Source organism: Triturus cristatus, chromosome 7, assembly GCF_964204655.1.
Source record: "Triturus cristatus chromosome 7, aTriCri1.1, whole genome shotgun sequence".
Classification (NCBI taxonomy): domain Eukaryota; kingdom Metazoa; phylum Chordata; class Amphibia; order Caudata; family Salamandridae; genus Triturus; species Triturus cristatus.
In genome coordinates, this window is record NC_140590.1 from 1,181,257,012 (window position 1) to 1,181,282,903 (window position 25,892).

The following is a 25,892-nucleotide window of genomic DNA, read 5'->3' on the forward strand; positions in this document are numbered from 1 at the left end:
GTAAATACAAAAAGCAGTGGTTGGAGTACAGAGGTCTGGAGTGGTGTAAGAGAGGTAACTGTAATTTCAAGTGTGTGTGGCAGCTGTAGAGTTGGGGGTAGTAGTAGTTAATGCAGTGCTAACTGTGGGTGGAGGCTGTAGTATTAGCTGTGTGTGGTATGTTATTCCCCAAGTATGTTTTGTAGGTGAAGTTCTTAGTGGTAAGTTTAGAGACCTGTGTAAGCTGCAGTTGTACTCCAGAGTTTGAGTGGTAGGTTTGATATTAAATGTGAGTGGTGGATGAGGTTCTGAGGGTCCTGGGTAAGTATAGCAGTGAGTATGGGAGTATTACAAAATCTAAGTCAACATATGGTGCAGCAGGTGCTTTGGCATTAGTGGGTGGAAGAAGAGGCGCCGAGTGTGAGTAGTAGGTGTACACCTGAATGTGAATGGTTGGTGACTGTTGAGTCAAAATGGAAGGTGAGTTGCTAAGTGAGAATGGAAATTACAATGTAGTGAGTAGTAGCTGTGTTGCAGAGTGAGAATTGGATATTAAATGCAGAGTGTTAATGGCAGGTGTAGTGAATGGTTTGTTTGCATGTGAGGTGTAGGTTAAGGTGTGTTGAGTGCAATGCACACTATGCAGCGTAAGCTAGCATTGCAAACTACAAGTTGGCATGTATGTAAGCTTTGCGTATAGTGATGTGAGTGATTAAGCATGTAGTGGAGCATGAGTGAGCGGTCCAGTACTGCGTATGGATTACACTTTACTGATGTATTAGGTAACAGAGCCCTATAAAGTGCAAACCAGATGTAGACTTATCGAGCAGTGATATTTCTGACCTTGCCCCCTTTCTTGCCCTTCCGAGGTTTGCTCTGGTCTCGGTCCACAGCCATCTTCAAGGTCTCAAGTTCCTGCCTCATAAGGGCGTCTACCTGGGAAGTTTAAAAAACAGGATTAAGGAGTGCTGGCAAACCAGTACAAGGCGCGGAATGAGTAAACACAGAGTGAGCAAAGGGCGTGAAGGACCCTCAGCACGGAATGCCAGAATGTGTGCCTATACAGTCAGTGAGCATGGCAGGTCTAAGACACGCGCAGCTATGCAATGTACTTGGAGGGTACTGCACTCCAGTCTTATTTAGGCAATATTATTCGAAAAAGGAATATTATCATGTATTTATTGAAAAGGGGTGAAATCAGACAGCACAAGACAAAGCCAAGGACCCTGCTTTGCTCTGGCCAAAAGAAAACTGAGAATGCCCTTCCCACATCCCTAATAGTGGAGTTGTAAAATAAGGAAAATAAATGCACAAACCACATTATACTAACTAATGGGTGGCACTTCTAGGAATCTGCCTGTCAGAAACGCAGGACATTATTAAATAAAATTATGAAAGTTAATTCTAAATACTTTAGGATTCGTTTTTTGATGGAGGTTAAAATTAAGATAGATTCATAACCTGGAGGGAATGCTGAGCTGAACTTAAAAGTTATGGTCAGATGTGATACCAAAATTCTTTCTTGCAAGCATGCAGCAGCTATTCTCTGACTGTCCTCATCTACATATTAGAAGATGATCTTTCTATGAAAGTCTGGGCACCAAGAGGACCTCTACATTTTAAGTTTTTTGTGGTTGAAGAAGAAATAAAGTTACTTTCTAGTAACTCCGGCTCTCCAACATTGCTATCGTTCATAGATTCACATGCTTGAATTTACCCCCGTCATCAGAATGTGAACCCTTCCGAAGCAAAACAGCAATGTACACCTTCACCTATTTATACTGCAGTACTCCCAAATGTTTCTTTCCTATCTACCTCATTAAACATGACCCAAACTCCAGCCAATCAAAAGTCACCTCTCACAGCTGATCCCCTGCCTTCAGACTACCAACTGTCAGATATTCTACATCAAAAGTACTATATCTCAAGACTCTTGACAAGGAGAGGTGGGTGGGTTGCATGTGAATCTATGAAGGATACCAATGCTGGAGAACCGGGGTTACAGGTACGTAACTTTATTTCTTCTCCAGCATTAGATCTTTCATGCATTCATAGATGAGGGAACCCAAGTGAAAAGGCTTAAGGTATCTTCAGAGACTGGCCCTGGGCCATATTTAAAGGCCATATTCCGAATGATAGACAAACAAGTCTTAAACTGGTGAAAAGGCCATTCAGTTCATAACTTTTCATCTGAGGTAATTAGTTTTCTGCCGACCTTTTCATCGGAGTTTGTAGCATCAGATCTGTCTTGGAAGGTGGCTTTCATGAACAAAGACTCTGGTCCCCTTGTAACCTTTGGTGCCATCACAGCTCCACTGTTAGCCTCAAGAGCCACCGACTTGAAAGAAGATGAAAGCTGTGTCTTTTTTTTGGGGGGGGGAATGTATTTATTGGCATTTCTCCATTTACATTACAAAACGACTTTGCATATTCAAAGCAACTCATTCTTTTGTTCCCCACCTGCAGAGCGGAATTCAACAGTACCATGACATAATCATTCAATATTACCAGGATATTGCGTGCCAACTTGACCAGTTGTTTTCCTCTCCCCCCCTTCCCCTCCCCTCTCCCTCTTAGTTCACTGGGAGTCCGTGAATGTAAGTCCATAGTAGGTCCACCAAGGCTTCCATATTTTTCTAAATTTTTTTCGGGCACCCCCCTTGCTATATAGGTTGTTTTTTCCCCCAACATATACATATCCATACTCCTCCGCCTTTCCTCTAGCGTTGGGTTAGACATCGCACCCCACGCTTTTGCCAGGTCCCTTTTGGCCACCACCAATCCCAGCTGGAGCAATCTTAGTTTTGCCTGGGGGAGATCAATGTCTGTAGGTACACCCAACAGAATAAACAAAGGGTCTGGGGGTATTGAGTCTTGCAGTACATTCTCCAGCTCCTTCAACGGTGTTCCCCAATCTACCTGCACTTGTGGGCACCCCCAAACCGTGTGGAAGAAGGTACCTTCCATGGTGTGACATTTCAGGCAGTTGGGAGATTCCGCTCTTCCAATCCTATGCAGTCGGGCTCTATCATAATACATTCTGTGTAGGTACTTAAATTGAATCAATCGTAGCCTGAACCTAATAGCTACCTCCCTCCTAAAATGCTGCGTCTTGCTCATGTCGTACTCAGTCTGGAGGTGCGAAAACGTCACTAGTTCCTTCCGGTATACTATATCTTTAAGTTGGGAAATGCCTACCAAGTCCCATTTCTGGAAACCTGTCAGCTTGGCAAATTCCGTGAGTCGTGTTCCCACCCACAGTGGAGTTTCCTTAGTCACCTTTCCTTCCCATTTCGTCCGCCTCTCCACTTTCTTCCAGGCCATTATTACCATCTGCGTTGCTGCCAACAATCTCGCAACCCCTTTACCTCCATATAGATAATGCAGGAACGTTTTTTTGAAGAACTTTGTGTGTTCCAGCGCATACGTGGGGTGATCCCTTTCTCCGAATTCCCAATCGTTAATAAGTATCAAATGGGCGCCCAGTAATAGGAGCGGAGGTCCGGCAAGGAAATGCCGCCACTATATTGGTTGCATTGTAGCTTCCCCAGCGCTACCCTGGGGGGCTTACCTCCCTAAAGGAACTTTCGTAGAGTGTCATCAATCCTGATAAACACCTCTTCCGGGATTGGATGGTAAGTATTTTGCAGCACATATAAAAATTTTGGTAGAGTTATCATTTTAAAGAGTGCCGCTCTTCCAAGCAGCGTCAGGGGCAAAGACGCCCAACGTTCTACGTCTGAGCGGAAATTGCCTAATATCGCATACTGGTTTTGCTCCCATGCCCGCGGCTCATCCAGCGTGACATGAAGGCTCAGGTATTTTATTCCCCGAGGTGCAACCTGGAGCTGGCCGGGATACACTGCGGTCCCAACACCTTGTCCCACCGGATTGATACACGACTTTTCCTAGTTTATTCTGTACCCCGCATATCTACCATATTCCTCGCAGCATGCCATAATGGTAGGGAGTGTCTTACCGGGGTTCGTGACATATTGGAGTATATCGTCGGCAAATAATGAAATACGCTCCTCAAGATTGTCTCTGACATTCGCTCGGAAACCTGTTATATTTGGGTGCGCTCTAATTATACATGCAAGGGGCTCTAGGACTATCGCGAAAAGCAAGGGAGACAGGGGGCAGCCCTGTCTTGTTCCCCTTTCAATCGGGAACTGCAGAGACGTGACCCCATTGACCCTGACCCTAGCCACTGGCCTTTCATACAGTAGGGCTATCCACTTCCTGAACTCAGGACCGAATCCCAGTCTGTCCAAAATTGCCATAAGGAACGGCCAATGGACAGTGTCAAAGGCCTTCTCGGGGTCCAGGGATAGTATAAGGGGAGGCTCAGGTCTGTGTTTTACCATCTCCAACCAATTAGAGACTCGTCTAAGGTTGTGTCTCGTTGATCTCTTGGGCATAAAGCCAGACTGGTCCCTGTGAACAAGTCCCGTAATAACCTTCATAAGCCTATTGGCCAAAATTCTGGCCAGGATCTTAGTCTCCATATTTAGTAGGGATATGGGCTTGTATGAGCTACATCTCTGCGGCGGCCGCCCTTCTTTAGGTATCAGCACAATAGTGGCCGCTCTCAAGTCTTTGGGCAGTATACCCACTTCTCTCGCCTCAAGATACATCTGCAAGAGATGCTTGCTATAAAGTTCCCGGGTCGTTTAAATAATTCTGGTGGGAGTCCGCTGGGACCCGCAGCCTTCCTTGGTTTCATCTGACCAATGGCCTCCAGAATTTCTTTAGCTGTCTACTTTGCCTCCAGCGCTTGTGTTTCGCTGAACTCGAGGCCTCATAATAACCTGCAAAGGCATGCGCTATGACCTTCGGGGTTGCATGGACCTGGTCATCTTCCGTCTGTAGCTGGGTTACCCATCTATTTTCCAGCTCCTTCCTACTGAGCCAGGCAAGGAGTCTACCCGTTTTATCACTCACGTCATACAACCTCCTATGCATTGCCTGTATGGCGTGCTGTACATCTGTCTTGGCTGACGCCAAATACTCTTGCTGCAGGAGCTTCAACCTCCTCAACTTGGCAGGGCTAGCATTTGCGGCAGCTTGCGTTTCGGCCTGCAGGAGCTGCGCTTCAAGTCTTGCGACCTCCTCGTTTTCTTTGCGCTTTTTATGCGCTATGGTATTCTGGGCTCTGTCTCGAAGGACTGCTTTGTAAGCTTCCCACAGAGTGATAGCGGATTCCACTGACCCCACATTTTCCTTAAAGTAGAGCTCCGTGTCCAACCTAATCTCTCGGGCCACCTGTGGGTCCTGCAGTTCCCACGAGTTCAATTTCCAAGCCCCCGCACGGCGTTGCCTCTGGGTCCCCATTGTCAGCCACAAAGGTGAATGGTCGGAAAGACCTTGTGCTAGATATTCAAGTTTTTGCACTCTCCCTAGGTCACCAGCCAAGGTGAATATATAATCCAATCTCGAGAAGGCCTTATGGGCCCCTGAGTAAAAAGAATACGCTTTTGTCCGGGGATGCTGTCTGCGCCACGTGTCGGTGAGTGCCAGAGTTTCCACAAACCTTTTGAGTGGAGTTCCGGCTGGAGCCGTCGTGCGGTCCCATAAGGGGTCCATCACATCATTGAAGTCCCCGCCTATTATATGTGTGTGGGAGCCTGCTTCTAGAAGAATGGCAGCTAGCCTATCCATGGTGCGTTTCTGTAGTCTAGGGGTTGCATATACACTGATGAGCGTGATATGTCTCCTATCCCAGATCCCTCTTACGGCCACATAGGTTCCATCGGGGTCACTCCAAGTACGTTCAATCCTGAACGGCGGGCTTTTCCTTATTAAAATGGTGACCCCTCTCGACCACGTAGAAAATCCAGCGTGTGCCAGAGTCGTATACGGTCAACGGCCCAGGAAATTGCAGCGCGTGCCCTTTAAGTGTGTTTCTTGTAAGAGGATGATATCCAGTTTTAGCCTTTTGCAGTAGGACGCAACCAACCCTCGCTTTACCTTGTTCCCCATCCCGTTGACATTCCATGATAAAACTGAATACGGGGTATGATTAGCCATTACTCTTTCTAGGTATCCTCGAACCCTGCTGCTCTGTCCGCTCTGCACCCTCCTGCAACACCCTCTCACTGAAAATTTGCGAATGACGCATTCCCACGTTTTCTTGTCCAAAACCTGCATTAACCTCCGACTCGCCCCCCAACCCCCCCCCGCTACCCATCCGACTCTGCACAGGGTCAACATGACCAACTTTGTCATGTGGATCAGGAGAGGCCTGTCGCCCACCCCCAAGGTCTAAACCTTCAAACTTCCCCTCCCCCCCTCCTCCCCCCCTGTGAAATGGCTATAAGCGCCTGCCCACCCTCAACCAACCAGCAGCTCAGTTGCTACGTCTCGAAGTATTTTAAAGACCAAGAATAGTCCCATCAACACAAAGAAAAAACAAACAATAAATCAAACTTTCCCAAAATAGTACTGAAAGAAAGGCACTGCACCCAGTGGGGGGGGGTGTTAGCCCCACCGTCTGCTTACTGTCCCTTCAGCTCCCCGCGCCTATCACTGCTTCTCCTTCAAGCCCTTCTTCGTGGCTGGCTTGTGTGTCTTTGCCAATGGCCCTGCCCGTCTCTACTGGATTTTCTAGGAGCTTGATGTTCTGCATAAGGGGATGGTCTGTCTCTGAGTCCGTGGTTAGATCCTGGTCCGTACAGTCCGCCAATCTCCGGTGATCCATGTCTTTCTCCCTTTCACGGCCAGGAGGAATGCCTCTCCGTGATGTGCTCTCCGAGTCCGAGGCACGGTGCGTCTGACCCGCGATCACCCTACTGCTGTATGGTGTCGCTCTATTGCGGCCTTTTTGCGACTGCTGTCTATCTCTCCAGGTCGGCCTCTGAGTCCGGGGCCTATTACCACGCCCGATCGGTGTCCCGCTTGTGAGGGAGCTCCGCACCTCCGGGGGTCTGCGCCTAGGACGCTCTTCTATCCAGTGCCAGGCCTCCTCGGGCGTCGCAAAAAACATTGTCTTGGCCTGGTATATCACCTTTAACTTAGCCAGGAAGAGGAGCATGTAAGTTATTTGCATCTGCCGCAACTTGTCTTTAACGGAATCAAACGTTTTGCGCTGCTTTTGGACTTCACGTGAGTAGTCTGGGAATACCAGGATTGCGGTATTGTTTAATCTGATTTCCCCGTGCTTCCGCAGTCCCCGAAGAACAAGATCACGGTCTTGGTAGTTGAGGAATTTCGCTATCAGCGGTCGCGGCGCCGCTCCCGCTGGAGGTTGGGTCCCCGGAATTCGATGCGCCCTTTCAATGATGAAGCACGACGAGAATTGTACCTCAGGAAGCGTATCCAGTATCCATTGTCGTAGAAAAGCACTGGCATCCGTCCCTTCGATGTTCTCCGGAAAGCCAATAAAGTGTAGGTTGTTCCTTCGTGCCCTATTTTCGGCATCGTCCACCCTCCACAGCACATCCTTCATAGCCGCCGTCAAGTCTGTGACTTCTTTCCGGAGGGTATTTGCGGTATCTTCCACGTCTGAAATTCGTTGTTCTGCCTGCGTGACTTTCTCGGACACGTTCCTTAAATCTTGACAGAGCAAGTTGGCGTCTATCTTAATACCATCAATTTTACCCTCTAGAGCCTCTCTGGAGGAGCGGCCTCCTGAAGAAGGACACTGTTGTCTGGCGTAGCCATAGCGGTTGTCGCCAGGTTGTCTGTCCCCTGCAGGGGTTTGGCGAATTTGTCCAGTTTCGCCTGCTTTTGCGATTTCTGTCGTGCGCCATTGTATGTCCCAATTCTCACAATCGAGGTCCGCGACGGTGCCCCCGAGGATCGTGCGTCTCCCCTGCTGCGCTCCAAGACACCCACTGCTATTTTTGGGGCAGGGAGTTGTTAAGTCACCACAGGATGGGCAGGCCTTACCCCCCCCACCACCGTCCCTCTCCGCCCGGTGGTTGGGGACCGCCGAACTCCAGTACCGCTTCAACCAATGGCCTTGGCCCCTCTGCCAGGAGGATGGTGCAGCCAGAGTGGCTCTACGACTGCCAGTGACCAACCGTCGGGGGCCCTTGCACGCTCCGCCTCTGATAGTGTTCTGTCCTCCTAGGAGCCCAGCTGTGTTTCACCCCAAGGACACCAACCTGCTTCCGAGCCTCAGCAGCCTCCCCTGCAGAGAGAGGGTGGGGGCTCGCCCCTCCGTACCTGTAGGCACGCTGTGTGTTGTCCCCACAGGCCGCAGTCCGCTGACAAAGGGAGCAGCTGAATCACTCACCAGGGGCCTGGTCTAGTAGGTATGGCTTGCTCCCACTCGTGGCGCCATGCATTATGTGGTCGACTGCTGTGGGGGCACCGTATCTCGCCTCTGCCTGCTTCTGGTAGCTAGCAATGTGCCCTCCGGCGTCTCGCTCATTTCAGCAGGGTCGTGCCACTCTACCGGGCTTCCTCGTCCTCCCCCTCCGTGGTTTTCCCCCGCTTGGGGCTTGGTGAAGTCAGGCGCCCCCACCACCAGGCCGGCGCACCTCGTCTGCTAAATGGAGGGCCCGCCGGAGGCTCAACGGGCGTAGCACCCGGGTCCTGATCGGCGCCTACCGCCCCGGTCTCTTCCAATTGCGGTGACAGTCTTCTTCCTCACACACCGGGCGGAGGACAAAGAAGGGGGCGGGGGGCCGGCTCGGCCCGCAGACCCAGCTTTCCCGGTGATTCCGCTCTGTCTCCGAGGCACCTGACCGCTCCGTTGCGGGCGTCGTCAGCCAGCTTCCGTCACTCGAGCCCCGCAGGCCCTCCTAGCGCCATCTTGGCTTCGGCGCCGGAGCACCACCACGTCACCTCAAGCACTCAGTCTGTTTCCCAACTTCAGACCCTGGCGTGGGTCAATGCGGGCTGAAGAAGAGCACAGGATATGGTCAGGATCACATCGGGCTAGCGGAGCTTCGACAGGACACGTCTAGTCCGCCATGCTGCTGGCCACGCCCCCCGAAATCTGTGTCTTTTTGACCCAGGTGGAACCGAGGCAGAAGCCATTGGTCCAAGATCACTGGCACCGAATGTGTTGCCTAAGCAGTAAATGCTCCACAGGGATAGATAGAGGGCTGGGGTGCTACCAAAATGTGACACACAGCCTGTTTAAAAGCTTTTTCCTGTTCTAAGGTAGCACGAGAGGGAGAAAAATTCACAACAGGATTTGAGTGCAGCTCCTACAGGATCAGAATAGGTTCTGAGGAGGGAGAGTGCTCCCTGGAAGATTTTCTTCTCTTCTTGTGCTCATAATAGGGACAATTAATGCTTCTAATTTCTCAAAAATAAGTCTATGGTGCACATGCATCAAAATAGACAATAGCGATTCTTTAATTGCGATTTTTAAAGAATCGCAATTAAAGAATCGCTATTGCCTATGCATGTAGGAATCGCAAAAAATATTTGTGATTCACTCAAGTGGTGTTTCGCATGTGGCGCCGGGCTCTCTATCATATTGGCTGGTGGGGTAGGCTGACCATGGAAACCCCGCTGTGGCAGAACGGGCTGCTCCCTCCATTGGCGACCCTTTCTGGGTTTAGGGATTGGGACAGGATAGGTATCTCCACATTGGGATCGGTGGTTCAGGGTGGTGCGATGAAGTCCTTTGAGGACCTACAGCGGGAGTATCTAATGCCACGGACGCAGTTCTTTAGATATCTCCAGTTACGTCACGCCCTCGCCCCTAGGCTGGAGGGTCTCCTACCCCTCCCTGACTTCAGTCCCCTTGAGGCGAAGGTGTTTATGGGGGATCTCCAAGACAAGAAAGTTTCTAAAATATATCGGTCTCTGGTGATCCACAGTACTCCGTCCCTGCAGGGTTTGCGTGAGCGGTGGGAGACAGACGTGGGGCCATTGGACGAGACGGATTGGAGGGAGGCGCTGACCTCCCCTCGGGAGGCTAGTATAGCGATCCGTTTGCGTCTCGTCCAATTTCGATATCTGCACAGGACCTATTACACGCGACAGCGGCTGTGGCGGGGTTTTCTTGATTGTTGATGTATGAATAGCTCTCCATTATTCCTTTATCTGATAAACTGTCAAGAGCTGTTGCTAGCTATTATGTGACAGATCCCCTGGGTATACAGGGGCCTGCAGCCTTTGCCTTCTTGACCAATAAAAAGTGTTGTTAAAAAAAATATATATATTTGTGATATCTACACATTCCTTAACTGCAACTCGCAAATTGCGAGTCACAATTAAGGAATTGATTCCCATTCATTCCTATGGGCTTAGAGGCCCATAGGAATGAATGGGAATTTAATGCACAATTTGCGAGTACCCAATAGGTACTCGCAAATTGCGCATGCAATATCAGGACTGCAAGGGTCAAAATTAATCCCCAGATATGGGAAGTGATATACTCTCTCATTCAGTGCTTAAATTGTAAAATAATACATGCCAGGGCCCTTACCAGGAGGCCACTGCAGCTTGCACCACCTATCGCCCGTCATCGCTGCCAAAACAACTACTGACCATCTTTCTCGCCTGCAAGTGCAACTGGAGAGGTAAGTATTAGTAATTTTGAAGGTATATCGTATTCATAAACTGTTCTGCTCTTCTCTAAATTAGATGAGCAGCGCCACCATTTGGCAGACTGTCATTATAGCGGTGTTGACAATAAAATGTAGGTGCCGAGCACCAGAAACCAATTAAGCGCCAGTGCCAAGCACCAGAAACCACCGGCTCAAATTAAGCACTGAACTCAATATTCTGGCCCTTAGTATAAATCAGTCTAGGCAGCCTATCACCCCAAGCCATGTAATGTGTTGTAGTAAAATTGTCTCAAGATTTAACTTGTGAGTATATTGTATGAGGATTTCAACCAAACCTTTGAGACCCACTGGAGTGTGAGACATAAACACATCATCATCAGCATATAGTAAAGCCAGGATCGTAACTTTTTTCACCAAGGGCATGCCCATGCCTAGGGTTGTGAGGAGGCTATTTAGGCCATTAATAAAGAGAAGCAAAAACAAGGGCGCCAACACACATCCTTGTTGAACTGTCGCATTGACTAAAAACCCTTATCATGCCCAAGTTGTTAAATCATTGCGCAAAGCTCGGAGAATATCCATCAGGTCTTGCACCAAGCCCATCTCAGGAAGAATCCTCCAGAGTTTTGACAGATCAAACCGGTCAAAAACACAGTTCAAGTCCATAAAAGAGAGATCCTCTTCATAGCTACAGTGTATTTATTTTTGAGTAGCATAAGATTCAGGCACTGCTCCTGGGTGCTGAGTCCCTGCCTGAAGCAATACTGGACGGGGGACATGACTTCTAAAGCTTCGATCCAGGCCACCATCCTCTGCAAGACGATGCAACCAACAATTTTAATCTTAAGAGTCCAGGAGAAAGATGGCCCAATAGCACCAAGGATCCTTCCAATTTCGCTTTTTAAACTCCGGACAAATAACTCCGCTACTGGCGGAGTCCTGTATGTTAGAGCTCACTGCCGAGCAATAGATGTGAGAAATTGGTTGCTGGCTGTGGAGGGTGAAATGCTACTCAAGCAGTAACCATAAACCATGTCAGGGTGAGGCACAAGCAAACCACAAATGAACTTGTATAGAACCCTCTGGCAGCAAACAGTCAAGCTTACTTAGAGGCAATGTGTAAAGTATGGCTGCAGTACTTCAAGCAGTAATAAAGTGAGAACACAGCACTAGAAAAATCCCATACCAATTTAGAAAAAATAGAGACCATTTTATTGACTAAAACAAGGATAAAATGACAAAAATCCAATCAGAAGATTCGGAGATATGCAATTTTAAAGATTCAGAAGAAAATAGAGCTAAAAAGCAGAAAGCGCAAACTGTGGTCATCTGGTGGCGCCAGACTGGAACAAAGTCACAAGTTCAGGATGACCACAATGGAGCATGGACCAGCTAAAGGGACCCCCTTAGGTCTTTTGAATACAGTACTTTAAATCCTGGCGCGCAGCATGTGTGGCCTTGCTTTGGGAGAATTGGCATCGTCTGGCATTGGTTCTGATGAAGCGGTGCGGCTAGGGTTGTGTCGCTTCGGTTACAGGGAGCTGTGGGGCGTAACTTGGCAGGGCCTTGTGTCACTGTGCGCCAGTTCCAATGAAGCTGTCAGCTGTGCGGCGAGGCTTTGCAAGGCTTTGTGTCGATTTCGGGGAGGCTGCCAGCTGTGTGGTAAGGTTTTGCGGGGCTTCGCGTCACCTCACATTGGTTCCAATGAGAACCACAGCTGAGGTTGACAGAGCACTTTCAGACCCAATTCTATGGGTCCAGGACTGGGGTGGCACCACTTGGGAGGACAGGACTCTCATATGGCAGAGTCCAGGTGCTAGGTTCAAGGTTGTTGGAAGCCTGTTATCTTCCTGAGACTTCTGATGAGGAGGCCAGCCAACTAGCCCTTTGAGTCACTCTAGGGTCCAGTGTTAAGAGATGCAGCTTCAGTCTGTCTCGCCCAGGCATGAGGGCAGCAGGTCAGCACAGCAGGACAACAGTCCTTCAGAGAAGCAGTCCAGCAGAGTGGCCGTCCTTTCCACAGGTCCAGAAGTGCACTGATGAGTTGGTGCCTGGGGTCCAATGTTTATACCTGGTGCCCTTCCTCTGGAGGTGGGAGAAGCAGCTTCTAGAAATTCTCTTTGAAGTTCCTTGGCATCCCGCCTTCCCTGGCTTGGCTCCAGACTAAATACAGGGGGCATGCAGCCCTTTGTGTGGAGGCAAGACACAGTCTATTCAAGTGTAAGCAGGGCTACGCCCAGCTCCTCCCTCCCATTCTGCTAGTGATGGCCCATCCAGGCACACCTAAGCTCCCCATGGTGTGTGGCTTTCTAGGAGGAATACACAAAGCTTAACTGTCAGTTACACACAGTCATGTGATCCAGACAGGCTGCAGACACTAAATGGTTAAGGCAGGAAAATGTTAACTTTCCAAAAGTGGCATTTTAAAATTTTAATTTAAAATTCGACTTCACCATAAGAGAGGAATTTTCATTACAATTCCAAAGACAGCAAACATGAGCTGGTTACCTGCTCCGATTTGGAAATCCTCACTTATTAGATGTAATAAGGTAACTCCGATGCTAGCCCATGGAAGAGGTAGGCCTTGCAGTAGTGAAAAACAAATGTAAGAGTTTTTCACTATCACGACATGTAGAACTAAAAAGTACATGCCCCACTTTTGAAATACACTGCACCCTACTCTGTCCAGGGCCTACCCTATGGGGTGACATAAGTATAATAAAAGAAGGTTGAGGTCTGGCAAAAGGTTTATTTTGACAATGTGTAAAGAACACGCACAGTGCAAAATGTTTGTGGTAGAAGGTTGTAGCGTGCGCCAGGAGTATCACTCTCTGATCAATTAGTGTGACTTGTAATCAGATCCAGGTAGCGTCACCTCAATTAGGGGACGTCCACCTGCTGGACCCCAGTCTAGGGGATTTGAAATGTTGAGGTGGTAAGTATACCAAATGATGTCACATCATGTGTGGAGGTGCAATTTGAAAGATGTTTATTCTTATGCCGACATCAATCTTTCATATCAAGCATGAATAAATCCAAATATATGTCACATCATTCTGGGTTTCAAACGTATCTCCTGATGCATTTCGGGCTGAAAGTGCCCTTCGTCAGGGGAGAGTATTTCTTCGGACGTGTTGAACTTAGCGTGTCTGTATGGTTGCTCGTCACAGACCACCTCAACATTTCAAATCCCCTAGACTGGGGTCCACCAGCGGTGCTCAGGGGGACGTCGCCTAATTGAGGTGACGCTGCCTGGATCAAAAGGTTTATTTTGCCAGGTTGACATGGCAGTTTAAAAACTGTAGACACAGGCTTAAGACATATTTAAATGGCTACCTAAGCGGGTGGCACAACCAGTGCTGCAGACCCACAAGTAGCATTTATTTTGCAGGCCCTGGGCGCAGGTAGTACCACTTTACTAGGGACTTACAAATAAATTAAGTATGCCACTTGAGTATATGCCAATTCTACCAAGGTTTAAGGAGACAGCACAAGCACATTAGCTTTGGTTAGCAGTGGAAAAGTGAGCAGAGTACTAAAAGCCAACAAACACAAGTTCAGAAAACTGGAGGGTGAAAGGCAAAAAGTTTGGGGATAGCCCTGCAGAAAGGGCCAAGTCCAACAATAGTGCATTAGAGATCATAGGCCCTCAGAACTCTGGCTTAGCCTTGTACAGGTCCACTGGGACACCATCTGTCCCAGGGGCTTTATACGATGGTCTTTCGTGGCCTGGACCTTGTCAAGTTCAAATCTAACATTAAAGGTGAATAGCAGGTCTGGGCTGGCCCTGAAGTTTTCCCTTGTAATCCCAGGTGATAGATAGCCCTAACATGTCCAACCCACTTACTGGTTTGGATATTGGTCCCCAATCCGTCAGGCTGTGATGTGAAAGGATTGCTTGAATTCACTATTTTCCTAAGGCTTCCAGTGTCTTTGGTTACGCATGAACTAATTAACCTGCCCGCAGTTTAATAACGTCAGCTCTGATTCGGGGGCTTTATTGAGAGCAACTCTTAGGTATCAATTGACTTCTATGCAGGGTTTATCAAACTAGCCAGGCTGAATAACTTTTTAAAATTTGTATCAATCATTAGTGAATTACTATAACGTGCATTAACCGGTAGGTAGATCAGCAAATAATAATCTTTTAATTTAACTTAAAATGTGCGCTAATTGTATCACAGAAGAATAAGAGTTTGACTGCACCTTAGCCGCATCTCTTAGTCTTTGATGGAAAGGTTTGTTGGACCCAGCACTTTATGATGATGTGTGGGTGTACTTAGAACCAGACTGTGAGGATTGTGATCGCTATAACTAGTCTCCAAGGTTGCTCCAGATTTCACTAGCAACTGCAAAGACCTTGAAACAAAAATATAGCCAATTATGGTCCCCTGTCTCCATTCAATAAACATTACACATTGTTTCTCCTCCTCTCCCAATATTTTAGCATAATTACAGAGGTCATATTCGAGTAAACATGTGTAGAATCTAGCCCTTTTGCTTCCATAATGGGCTGGTTTACAATCATGTTTCTGCTATAGACTGGATCAGAGAAGTTAACACCAGTATCGATATTTGTACTGAAATTACATCTAATTTCTATTGTGAGACCCTTGTACAGGTGATCTTGCGTTTTTTTCACAACATATTTTATTGTTTTTTTTAAACGACACATTAAGGCCTGCACATGAATATAGAAACAAGAGTAACACGGGACACATTGATACCAGTAATATAAAAGGAAATAAACACGGCACAGTCACATCCCAACCACCCAAAGTCCCACACAACTTACCCCTGTGTAGCATCAAATACCGTAGAATGTGATAAGGTTTATTTATCCTCATGGCTCAGCTCCATATGTCCGTACTTCAATGTCAATCTGAGCCATAGTAGGCTGCACCGGCACCAACAATATGCCCCTATAATCAGCCCACCGCTGCCAAATCTTGACATGTTTCTGTGGCAGCTCCTTGCCCGAAACACTGCTACCCTATTCCCATGCAATGATCCATAGCTATCTTCTAGACCCCCACCAACAGTGGTGTCACTGCCTTCTATTGCTGGGCAATGTTCCGTTTAGCTAATGTGAGCCCTAAGAATAACAAATGCCGTTTGTATCTGGTCCCCCCAATTGCCTCAGGGCCGTGATGGAGGATACATTTTGCTTCTAGGGGAATCGCCCAAGAAAGATCCTGGGCCAGACATGAAGTTGACCCCCCCCACCACCCCCCCCAGAAACTCTGCAAGACATAACAGCTCCATAAAGTGTGAAGGAATGTCCTCCACGCTGCAGCGTAGGCACTGGGATCTACAATCACACCCATCTGCCACACAAACGGTGTCTAGTGCAATAAGCCCTTTGCAGGTATTTGAATTGGATCAGGTGGAGGTGAGATAAAACTGCTGCCCAAGGAGGGGCCGCCAGAGCCTCCACCCAATCACAGTCATCCAAATCCTCCCCACCACCCCATCCGTCTAAGAGTCTGCCTCCATACTCGAAGGACCACCTGGGTAGCTGGGGGAAGACAATTCAGTCCTCTATTGCTGTAAAGAAAGTCCAAAAGCGATAAGGTAATTGCCTTTGATTTGGGACCTGGTTTTTGACTTAGACCCAGAGTCTATTACTGAATCCATTTTCGCTTTGCACTCCGTGATGGCCTTAGGATGTCTCAAGGAGCTTAACTCACGCTGCTGTCCCATTAATCTTGGCCATCCACCAAAGACACACCTGCAACTCACTCATTCTCCGTCTTTCTGCTTCATCTCCCACTCAACTTTCCTCTTGTTCTTGTGCTTTCTCTCTCTTCTTAAATGTATGTTCTTAACTCTATCCTAACCCACTTTAATTTTTTTCACTCACACTCTCCTTTGGCCTTTCCCCCCCAAATTCTCTATTCTCAAGCTCTCTCATCTCTCCCACTTCCCTCATAGGTTTCTCTCTCCTTTGTAGCTCTCTACCAAACACTGCATATCTCACTTATTACTTCCTCGCCTATTTCATCCTGCACACTGTATTCTATTCAATTTTCCACCTTACCCTCTCCATCTCTTTTACCCCACTCCTATTTCACTCACTGTCTCCCGGGATACTGCCCTTACAATTCCATACAACGCACTGCTACCCTCTCTCATCATTATTGTTTATTCCCAACTCACCTGTATCCTGATCTCCGCTTCCACTTCTTTCCTCTTCTCCTCTTTAATAAGCTCAGTTTCACACTGCTGGTTGAAGTTATGCCTCTCGTCCCTCTTTCGCCACACAGCTAAAAAAAACAGAGTGAAAGGATTAATATGACCATAAGAAAGATTCACACTAAAACATCACCCTTCAGAGGAATCCTTCTGCACAAAGATCCCTTGCCTCAGGAGACTCTTAACCTCTATCACTCTCACCAAAGAGCAAACACCTAACAGCTTCTACACAACTTAGAAGGTCTAAGTAGTAATTAGCACCCCGATCCCAAAGAACGAGGCAATAAGTAGCTACCACTGAAACCCAAGCAATAATCATATGTCAGGGGAGATATGCAGAATCATCCAAATATATTTGTTAGCAAAGCTTTGAGAACTAACTATACAAAATGCCAATACCCCTTAACAGACAAGAATACAACATTTGTAATACTGCATGTCATGGCAGATGTCATACACTTTGAGTACAAATGTGTTATTGTTAAGCGAATAATAGTATCTGTAGTAATACTACTACTAATACAATAAGAAGATAATACTACAAAAAGTTTTATAGTGTTTCATACCAGACTTCTGCTATTTCGAAATGCTGCAAAATAACAGATGGTACTATTGCCCAATTTAACGGCACTCAATTCGCCCTTCATTGAAAGAGATTTCAAACTCACGACCTACCATTCAGCACATGTTTCAGCAGCAACTGTTCAATTCACAAAGTCTTCCTTTTGGCCAAGGTAAAAAATCCACAGTGCATTCTAATAATTGGTTTTTTTTTTTTTTGTCTGGGATAAACAAGGGAAAAACATAGATGTTTTTCTCAGAACTCAAGCTTTCCACAATATTTGAGAGACCACATATTAGCAGTGTTCTCCGTGCTCAGTCTGTGAATCCTCAATTGTGAATGCTTACAAAGCAGTCTACATATACACTCAATTAGCCCTGCTTAAGCCATTCACTACATGTAATCTATCCACATCATTATGTGAACCAAACACCAGCCAAAGAGGTGGAAAGAAAACAGAAAGCATAAAGACATGCAGCATAGTGTCATCTTCAGTCATCTTATAGTGGCTGTGGTTTGAGATGAAAGGCTAGTTGTCGCAGCATTAGACTAATTTCTTTTGTGGGATAAACCTTCATTTTGATTGTAAGTAGTCGTGCCCTACGAGAACCAAGTCCTTGGATAGGTTCAACTCTGATGGTGCTAATTCTAGTGATAAAAACAGAAGTTGTTTTCTGTACCAGTTTGCTTATTTAACCATTAGACAGAGCTTTGATTGGTCAGTCGTTAACCTAGGTCAGGGTAAACTCCCATATAATGGCGTCGCAACTAAGCAGCTACCAGGGCCATACTCTCATTGAATATTCTTGACACCAATTTCAGTCTAAAAGGGAGCAGTTTGAAGTGATAATGAAGACCATCTACAATGAACCATAGGTACTTCTAGTGACTGGGTGAGTCTGTTAGAATAGGCGTTTTCCAGATCTTTTGAGGCCAAACAGTCATATTTTGTTCATGAACCGAACAACATCCTGCAGTATTATCATTTGTAATCTCTACTTTCAGGTATTTGTTTTGTTTTTCCTCAAGTTAAAATTGGGTGCAAATCTTCAGATTTGTTTCGTATAAGTAAACGCCTAGAGGAGAATCCTTACTGCTTCTGAACAGGAGTACCAATTCTATTCAAGTCTATTCTTTGCAAAACATTTCTTTGCCATCAATGGTTTTAATCAAAGATCTATCTAAGACCCTTATGTATATTGTTATCCTCTGCCAAGCTTGATGGGAAAATGTAATGCTCCCCCCTATTAGCGGAGTTATGTGGACGGACAATTGACTAGCTAAGTAAGGCTCTCTTGCTGGGATCCTGGTTGCACTAAGAATGGCCTCCTCTTTGCCTCTAGTTTGACCTGGTAATATGACCCCTTCACTGACGCTGTAGTTCATTGTAGCCTTGTTGGAAGCCCTATTGATGTGACTGGCGAAAATTGTCATATTGGTATCACCTCAGATACCGTTTCCTGTAGCCCGAATAGGGTTGCCTCTTTTTTTAGTATACCTAGTGATCTCGCTGTGCGTGCACTGGTCTTGATGGTTGAAAAGTATCTTCATTCATTAATGCATTCATTTGACAACATGTGCAGGGGGGTTTAACTACATGTCCCAGGAAACCTGTGGTCACATGATACATCGCTTTCATGAATCAGGAAACACGCGTGACTGAAAGGAATTAGCATAGAAACGTTTACGCGCCAACCTTTGAAGAGGGCAGGAAAACTAAAAGGACTAAGAAGTGAATCACCGGATCCAAGCAGCAGCAGAAGCTTGAGTCACCACTCCCTGTTGCCGCGAAAGAAGAGACCTGGCTAAGAGCGACTGGATACCACTGAAACAATAGCAGCATTTGGTCCCAAGCGCTCCAGACCCTGCACACATTAGTCACTATGAGTAATCTGCAAATGTGTTCACCGACCAGGCCATGATTTTAGTAAAGAGGGATAATTAGCTCCCTGAAGCCATCATAACAGTGATTGGGTGATTAGGACATCTGCTAACTTCACTCTGAAGGTATCCTTCTGGATTAGTGCAACGATATTCACCACGTATATTTTTTTGAGGTACGTCATGAGGTGTTTCCCTGTGCCTTTAGACTAAAATACAGAAGACTGTTGACACTTACTGTCTCTCTGTTTCCATCACAGTGTCATGTACCAAAGTTCCCAGGTCTAAGAAAGACCTTCAGCTAGAACAGCCCGTTGGAAGGTCAAAGCGCATCGGCGTCATGAAGTGGGAGTGAGGGCGACCTGTTCCTAATTGAAAGAAGGATTAGGACTGAAAGAAAACCCCACCCCTTGGCCTATTTTTTAATTTATTTATTTAATGACCATGGGATTTTTGATTATTTGATTGAAAAAGACCAATATCTGTTGGACACTTTTTCATGTTTTGTATGTTTGATAATATGAAGCACATAATGAACACTTTTGAACAAATATGTCCTGTTGTGATACGTGAGTTAATTTAATTTCTCTATGATTTGCGAATTTGTACGTTTTTGTGATTACTGGTTGTTTCACTATAATATATCAGCAAAATATAAGTACATTTTTTCTCAGCCTTTTTCTGACCATTACGAAAAAAGTGTTCCCTAGTGGGCAGTAAGAAAGGTATTTAAAATTACTGTAAGTAACTGAGTATATGTACCCAGAGCAAGGATGTGGTGTACTGAAATTATTTGGATTGATCTATGGTTATTGGGGGTACTTTAAGGTTGAAATTGTATTAAATCCAGCTCCCTGTTCTTGAACTGGGTCAAACCCTGTACTTTATTTGACGACTGTAAATTATGGCACTATATAGCAACATTCCACAAGAAGTTATCTTAGGAAGACAGATGTCATGCTAAATGTATACTGAAAAAGGGAGAGATGGCTTTTTTCCTTAATTAATGTTGCAATGGACTCTTTGACTGTTGGTATCAAACATATGAGCAGCGCTACTGTGATGAGACCGTATGGGTGGCTGAAGAGAACCTTATTCAGGCCAGAAATGCAGACCTGCAGTAAAGTTGTTATAAGTAAATTTTTATATACACTCAGAGTAAGGATGTGGTATATTGAAATTATTTGGATTGATCTATGGTTGTTGGTGGTACTTTATGGTTGAAATAGTGGACAATCGTGGCACAAAATATTTGCTAATACATTAGCAATCTTGATGGAACTAACAGCAAAGAAATTAACTATCTCGACCCAGTAATCATATATCCTACCTTATCAGATTGTGCTGTGCATGGTGTCATTGGATTCCTTGATCTTCTCTGAACAGCAATCACATTTACAGAGTCTATCATCACTTGATTCAGGAAGCAGACAAGAGCAATGTCAAATGCCTTATATTTGTTGTCTATCTTCAAATTGCTTGCTGAAAAAACAGCAGGACTCCTTACTCCCAAAGGTGATCTAGAAAAAGTATTGCTCTTATGGTTCTTCTTGCTTTCTCTTGAAACCAACCACAAATTAAGATTTATCTCACGAGGAAATAGGGAGACTCAATTTATTGGATGCTCTTTCTATGAGACAGTAAAAGTTGTCTTTGTCAACCATCTAGGAAACATTTGCCCACTGCACAGGGATAATCTTCTCCTGAGCCACAATTTCATGCCACTAAGGATTTTTAGAGCTTCCAGGATGGGTGTCAGCTTCATCATCATTCAGAGAACCTTGGCTATGTCTGACACATCAATAAAGCCACTTCTCATCTCCATCTAACTATTACCATCATCAGTACACATCGCATCATCATCATCCTCATCATGCTCAACTTAAGGCCATTTAGCCTCTTCAGCGATCTGAGAAACATGTGGTATAGGCGGAGTTGGAGGAAATATTGCTTCTGGTGGTTATATAGGAGGATGTGCAATAGTCATAGCAGGAGGCACAAGTCTGATGAAAAAGAACGTTGGACATAGAGGGGGCAGAATGACAGACACTGGGTTTCAACCTGTTAGTATTGTTGTCTGCTGTGCGAAGTGCTTGTTTATCACTGTGCTACTGCTGGGCCTTGTCGGATGTTGGCGGGAGGAAAGGGGGCTAGTGGGACTGGGGGTTGTGTTTTGTCATTGTTTCAGACTTGCATTTGATGGGAATTTCCTGCACCTCCGTGGTCTAATATTCGTCCATGAGATGTATTTCATGAAAAATGCACTAAAAATATATATATATTTTTTAAAATACTGACGTAACATGCATGTGGTACCCTCGTAGAAACAACAGGAAACAAGTGTGGAGGTAATGGAGACAAGTTTTAGCAGGAAAGCAACGTGGATAAACCATAACCAGATGGACTTGGGTTGGGCAAATATCAAATATCATGCTTGTAATTACACCAACGTGTCCTTTGGTACACTGACCATGAGCATTTGTGGAGAGTCATACTGTCCATCATCCCTATTATGGGGTAATAGGATCTGCAATATGTGTGTGACATTTGAAATCCTCCTATTCATTGTCATCAGAGCCAATAGAGACATATTAAATATTTAACTCCATATGAATTGAAGCCGTTTTAGTTCCTCTCACTACTTTCTCTGCTTCATAGTCTTTTTCTTTAAAGAATGCTTCGAGATCAAAATGCTGTTTTACTGCCTGCAAACTTCCTATCCCTTCATCTTTCATTCTAGAAAAGGAATATTGCAAAAAAAATGGGAGGGTGAGGGCTGTTGAAACTGAAGAAACAAGCAGTGATTGTAATGGGAGAGTTAAAAAAAAAAAATACATTGAAATCACTGGTGTGACTTACACAACCAACAAAGCTGTTGTCAAAGCAACTGACAACAGAACGGAATATGCAGACGACGATTAAAACTGATCTGCCACTGTCAATGCAACTGAACGTAGTCCTCAACTATGGTGGAGACACTGCAGCAGACAAAGAAACAGACAGTTTTGTAGATGATGGAAGCTGCTCTGTCATCGGTGAGGTGGAAGCTTGGCCAATGTCAGAGAAGCCAGTTTTTGGAACATTACGTCCACAGTCTCCATTGCTGAAACAATGCTCATGGCTGAGAGGCTGGACTTCAAGGATGGGCTAAAACAGATGGTAAATTCTTGGCCGTCGATGAAGACACGTGTATGGAGCACTAGGTGTCATGAATTACGACACTTGTTAGGACTAAGGGCCTGATTTAGATCTAGGCGGACAGGCTACTCCGTCACAGCGGTGACTAATATCCCGTCCACCGAATTATAAATCCCATAGGATATAATGGGATTTATATTTCGGCGGACAGGATATTCGTCACAGTTGTGATGGAGTAACCCGCCCACTGAGATCTAAATCAGGCCCTTGGATGCAGCTTAAACCGGAATATCTGATTCCAGTTCGGAATAATTGATATTTATCCAATGCTTTTGTGGACTTTCTGATTTCTGAAAAGCATGGTGAAAAGGGGAAGGCTCATTCTTATCTTTCAATATTTCTTCTTTTTCAGATCAGGGGGTCTATGCTCTGCAACATAAGTCTTCTCAGAAGACATCTTTGGCATTAGTATAGGCAGGAATTACTAAGGCCTGCTCTAGTGTTTGCCTTTATTGGGCTTGAAGGCAGTGATCTGTCCTGTTCTTCCAACAAAGCCAATGCCCTCCATCTATCTCTAAGAATCTTCTTTAGTAAGGTTAGGCAGAGGCCCGACTACCTGGGATTGTGATCTGGATGAAGGTAGGTTACACAAAGATCTCTGTCGATTTTCCTTTCTCCAAATGTGGAACATTTCTTAAAGAGAGATTCTCTATGTGACTTCTCATCTAGAGATTTGTGTGTGTCAAAAAGGTATTTTTGTAAAAAGTATTCTTTTTTAAATTAATTGGAGCAAAGCCTCTGGGAGTTCCCTTCACATGAACATGCAGTGAAAAATCTGTGCCCACACTGAAAAAGATTTTAAATTCATGACATAAGTGTGCACAATTAAGAGCTCTGGTTGCCAACAGAATTGGTTTTCAATACTGTTGCAAGTCTAGAAAGCCAAATTTGAATTCCTAAGCAGCCAGTCCGTCAACCGCAGGGATGGTGAATTGTGATGAAGTTCACCTCTGCTCTGGGATAGCAGATGAAGATTCGACTTGAACTGAATCGGTTGATTCATCAACATCTCCCACAGTCCAGAAAAAGCAGCATTGCCTGGCTCAAGCTGATGCTACCACAATAGCTGTGCATTGTTCCAACCTCATACTGAACAAGAAAGGCATAAACAATGTTTTTGAACCATTTTGTCAAACAATGCCTGTCCCTGAGACCCTGAATATATCCATCTTTTGATGAAGAGGAGACACTGGTTATTCTGACCAGTCATGAAGAGGTCTCACTGTAGGGTTCCCCAGACCTGAGATATCACAATAGTTGCCTTTTGTCGATTTCTCACTCATGATTGCTGGTGTGCTGCCTGATTAGGGGATCTGTGGCCCTCACTACAGAAATTAAGCACTAGAACTATTACCTCAAAAGATAAACAACAAAATGGTGAAAAGAACGGTAAGGTAATCTAAGCCACTGGTGATCCCACGGGTTGCATTTCAAACATTGTTTTTGCCTGCTATGCTACTCTAGAAAGAGACGGGTGATAACTATTGCATCCCACACTTTGTTCTTATTGCAGTAGGTGCCCTAAGTGACACGAGTCAGCCTGTATGTGGGTCCCATGCTCACTGTGCCAAAGGACTCACGCAATACCTCAATGACAAGGCCTAAGTACACCAAAATGAGATTGTGGTTGAGTCTTTTCCCATCTGGTGGGTACCTGGTCTGGCAGTGTGAGCTGACCTGTTCCTATTGATTTGATTTGATTTGATTTGTCCATTTCTAAAGCGCACGAATGCCCGGAGGTGTCTTGGCGCTATGAATTGTCCAGTTTCCGGTGCAGGTCTGGAGTTAGTGTAGTTTATGCGAAAAGCCAAGTCTTGATTTTCTTTCTAAATATCTCCAGAGTTGGGCTGTTTTTTACATCAAGTGGTAGTAAGTTCCATGTCCGTGCTGCGTGAACGAGGAAACTTCTTCCTCCCCAGTTTGATCGTTTAAACTTGGGTATCGCTATCAGTTTTTTTTTACCAGATCTGAGAAGCCTTGAAGGTTCGTAATGTTTCAGGTGTGTTTTCAGGAAGTGAGGGCCTTTGCCCTGCAGTGCCTTGTAGGTTAAGCACAGTGATTTGAACTTGACTCTTTTGGCCACAGGTAGCCAATGGAGTGTCTCTAGTTTATGACTAATAGGCTGAAACTTTGGAATTTCCAGTATCAGTCGTGCCGCTGCATTCTGGAGTCGCTGCATTTTTTCCATGATTTTTACTCTGGCTCCCGCATATAATGCGTTACCGTAGTCCAATCGAGACAGTGCAAGGGCTGTCACTACCGTTCTGCGTGTGTCTTGAGGCAGATATGGGAGTATTTTTCTTATCATTTTTAATATCAGCCAGAAAGACAAGGCTAGTTTGTTTACTTGGGCTTCGTATGTTAATTTGGTGTCTATCATGAATCCCAAGTTTTTGGCCTTCACTGAGGGTTCTGGTCTTGTTCCCAGTTCAGGAGACCACCACTCTGGGGACCAGATATCAGCATTACCTCCCAGAATCATTACCTCACTCTTTTCTCCGTTGAGTTTGAGGCAATTTTGTTGCATCCATTGACTAACTTTTAGCATGCATAGTTGGAATTTCTTGGCTGTTACTTTATTGTCTTTGCCTATGGAAATGACAATTTGTGTATCGTCGGCGTAGGATATTGGTGTAAAGCCATTTTCTCTTATTACTTCAGCAAGGGGGACCACATATAAATTAAAAAGTGTTGGGCTTAATGAAGAGCCCTGTGGGACACCGCATGGTACTTTAAAGGAGTCTGACTTTGCTTCTCCTAATTCAACTGTGAATTTTCTGTCCTTGAGGTAGGATACGATGAGATTGCACGCGTGGTCGCTAGCTCCGGCTTCCCTAATGCGTTTTATTAGTATCTCGTGGCTGACCGTGTCGAAGGCCGCCGAGAGATCTAATAGCACCAAGGCGGCCTTTTCCCCCTTGTCTAGTATACTTCTAAGTTCCTCGGTGGCCGTGAGGAGGGCTGTTTCTGTTCCGTGCCCTTCCCGGAATCCGAATTGAGAGCGGTCAAGCCAATTGTTGTCCAGTAGATACCTTGAGAACTGTTTGTTCAGCAGTTTCTCCAGCACTTTTGCGGCGAAAGGAATCCTAGCTATGGGTCTGTAATTGCTGGGGACTTCACTGTCCAGATGGGGTTTTTTCAGTAGTGGCCTGATTGAAATGGTTTTCCAGTCATTTGGAAATATGCTGGTGTTCAGAATTACTTCAAACAATTTTTGAAGTGCTGGTCCTATTTGTTCTGAACATATTTGCAATATCTTCGGTGGACATGGGTCTAAGGGACTGCCTGAGTTGGTTGTCGTTATTTCCTTAATAATTTGTTCCACTGTAGGTAAGGACCAGTGAAAGGATGGGGTGCCGCTGGGTTGGTTGTCTAGTTTTGTGTTATTTGTGGGGTTTTGAGTTATATGGTCTATCTGATTGTTTTTAAATAGTTCATATACTGAAGACACTTTATTTACGAAGAAGTGGCCTAAAGTATTGCAGAAGTCAGATGATATATCCTCTGGATTATTATTTTCGATTTTGGCAAGTTTTTTGACTACTGCGAACAGATCTTTACTCGAGTTCTTGGATTCATTTATTTTGTGTACAAAGAATTTG

At 45.5% G+C, this 25,892-nt stretch overlaps 1 protein-coding gene across 1 annotated transcript in view; it reads right to left on the reverse strand.

Annotated features, from left to right (window-relative positions):
* LOC146811399 (dynein regulatory complex subunit 11-like) overlaps positions 1-25,892 on the reverse strand; it is a 293,100-nt gene that overhangs the window by 139,199 nt on the left and 128,009 nt on the right. The window contains exons 10-11 of the mRNA XM_085618510.1: positions 16,614-16,720; positions 823-915 (exon numbers count right to left, since the gene is read on the reverse strand). Of these exons, the coding sequence (XP_085474636.1) occupies positions 823-915; positions 16,614-16,720 (200 nt within the window). The remainder of the gene's footprint in view (positions 1-822; positions 916-16,613; positions 16,721-25,892) is intronic.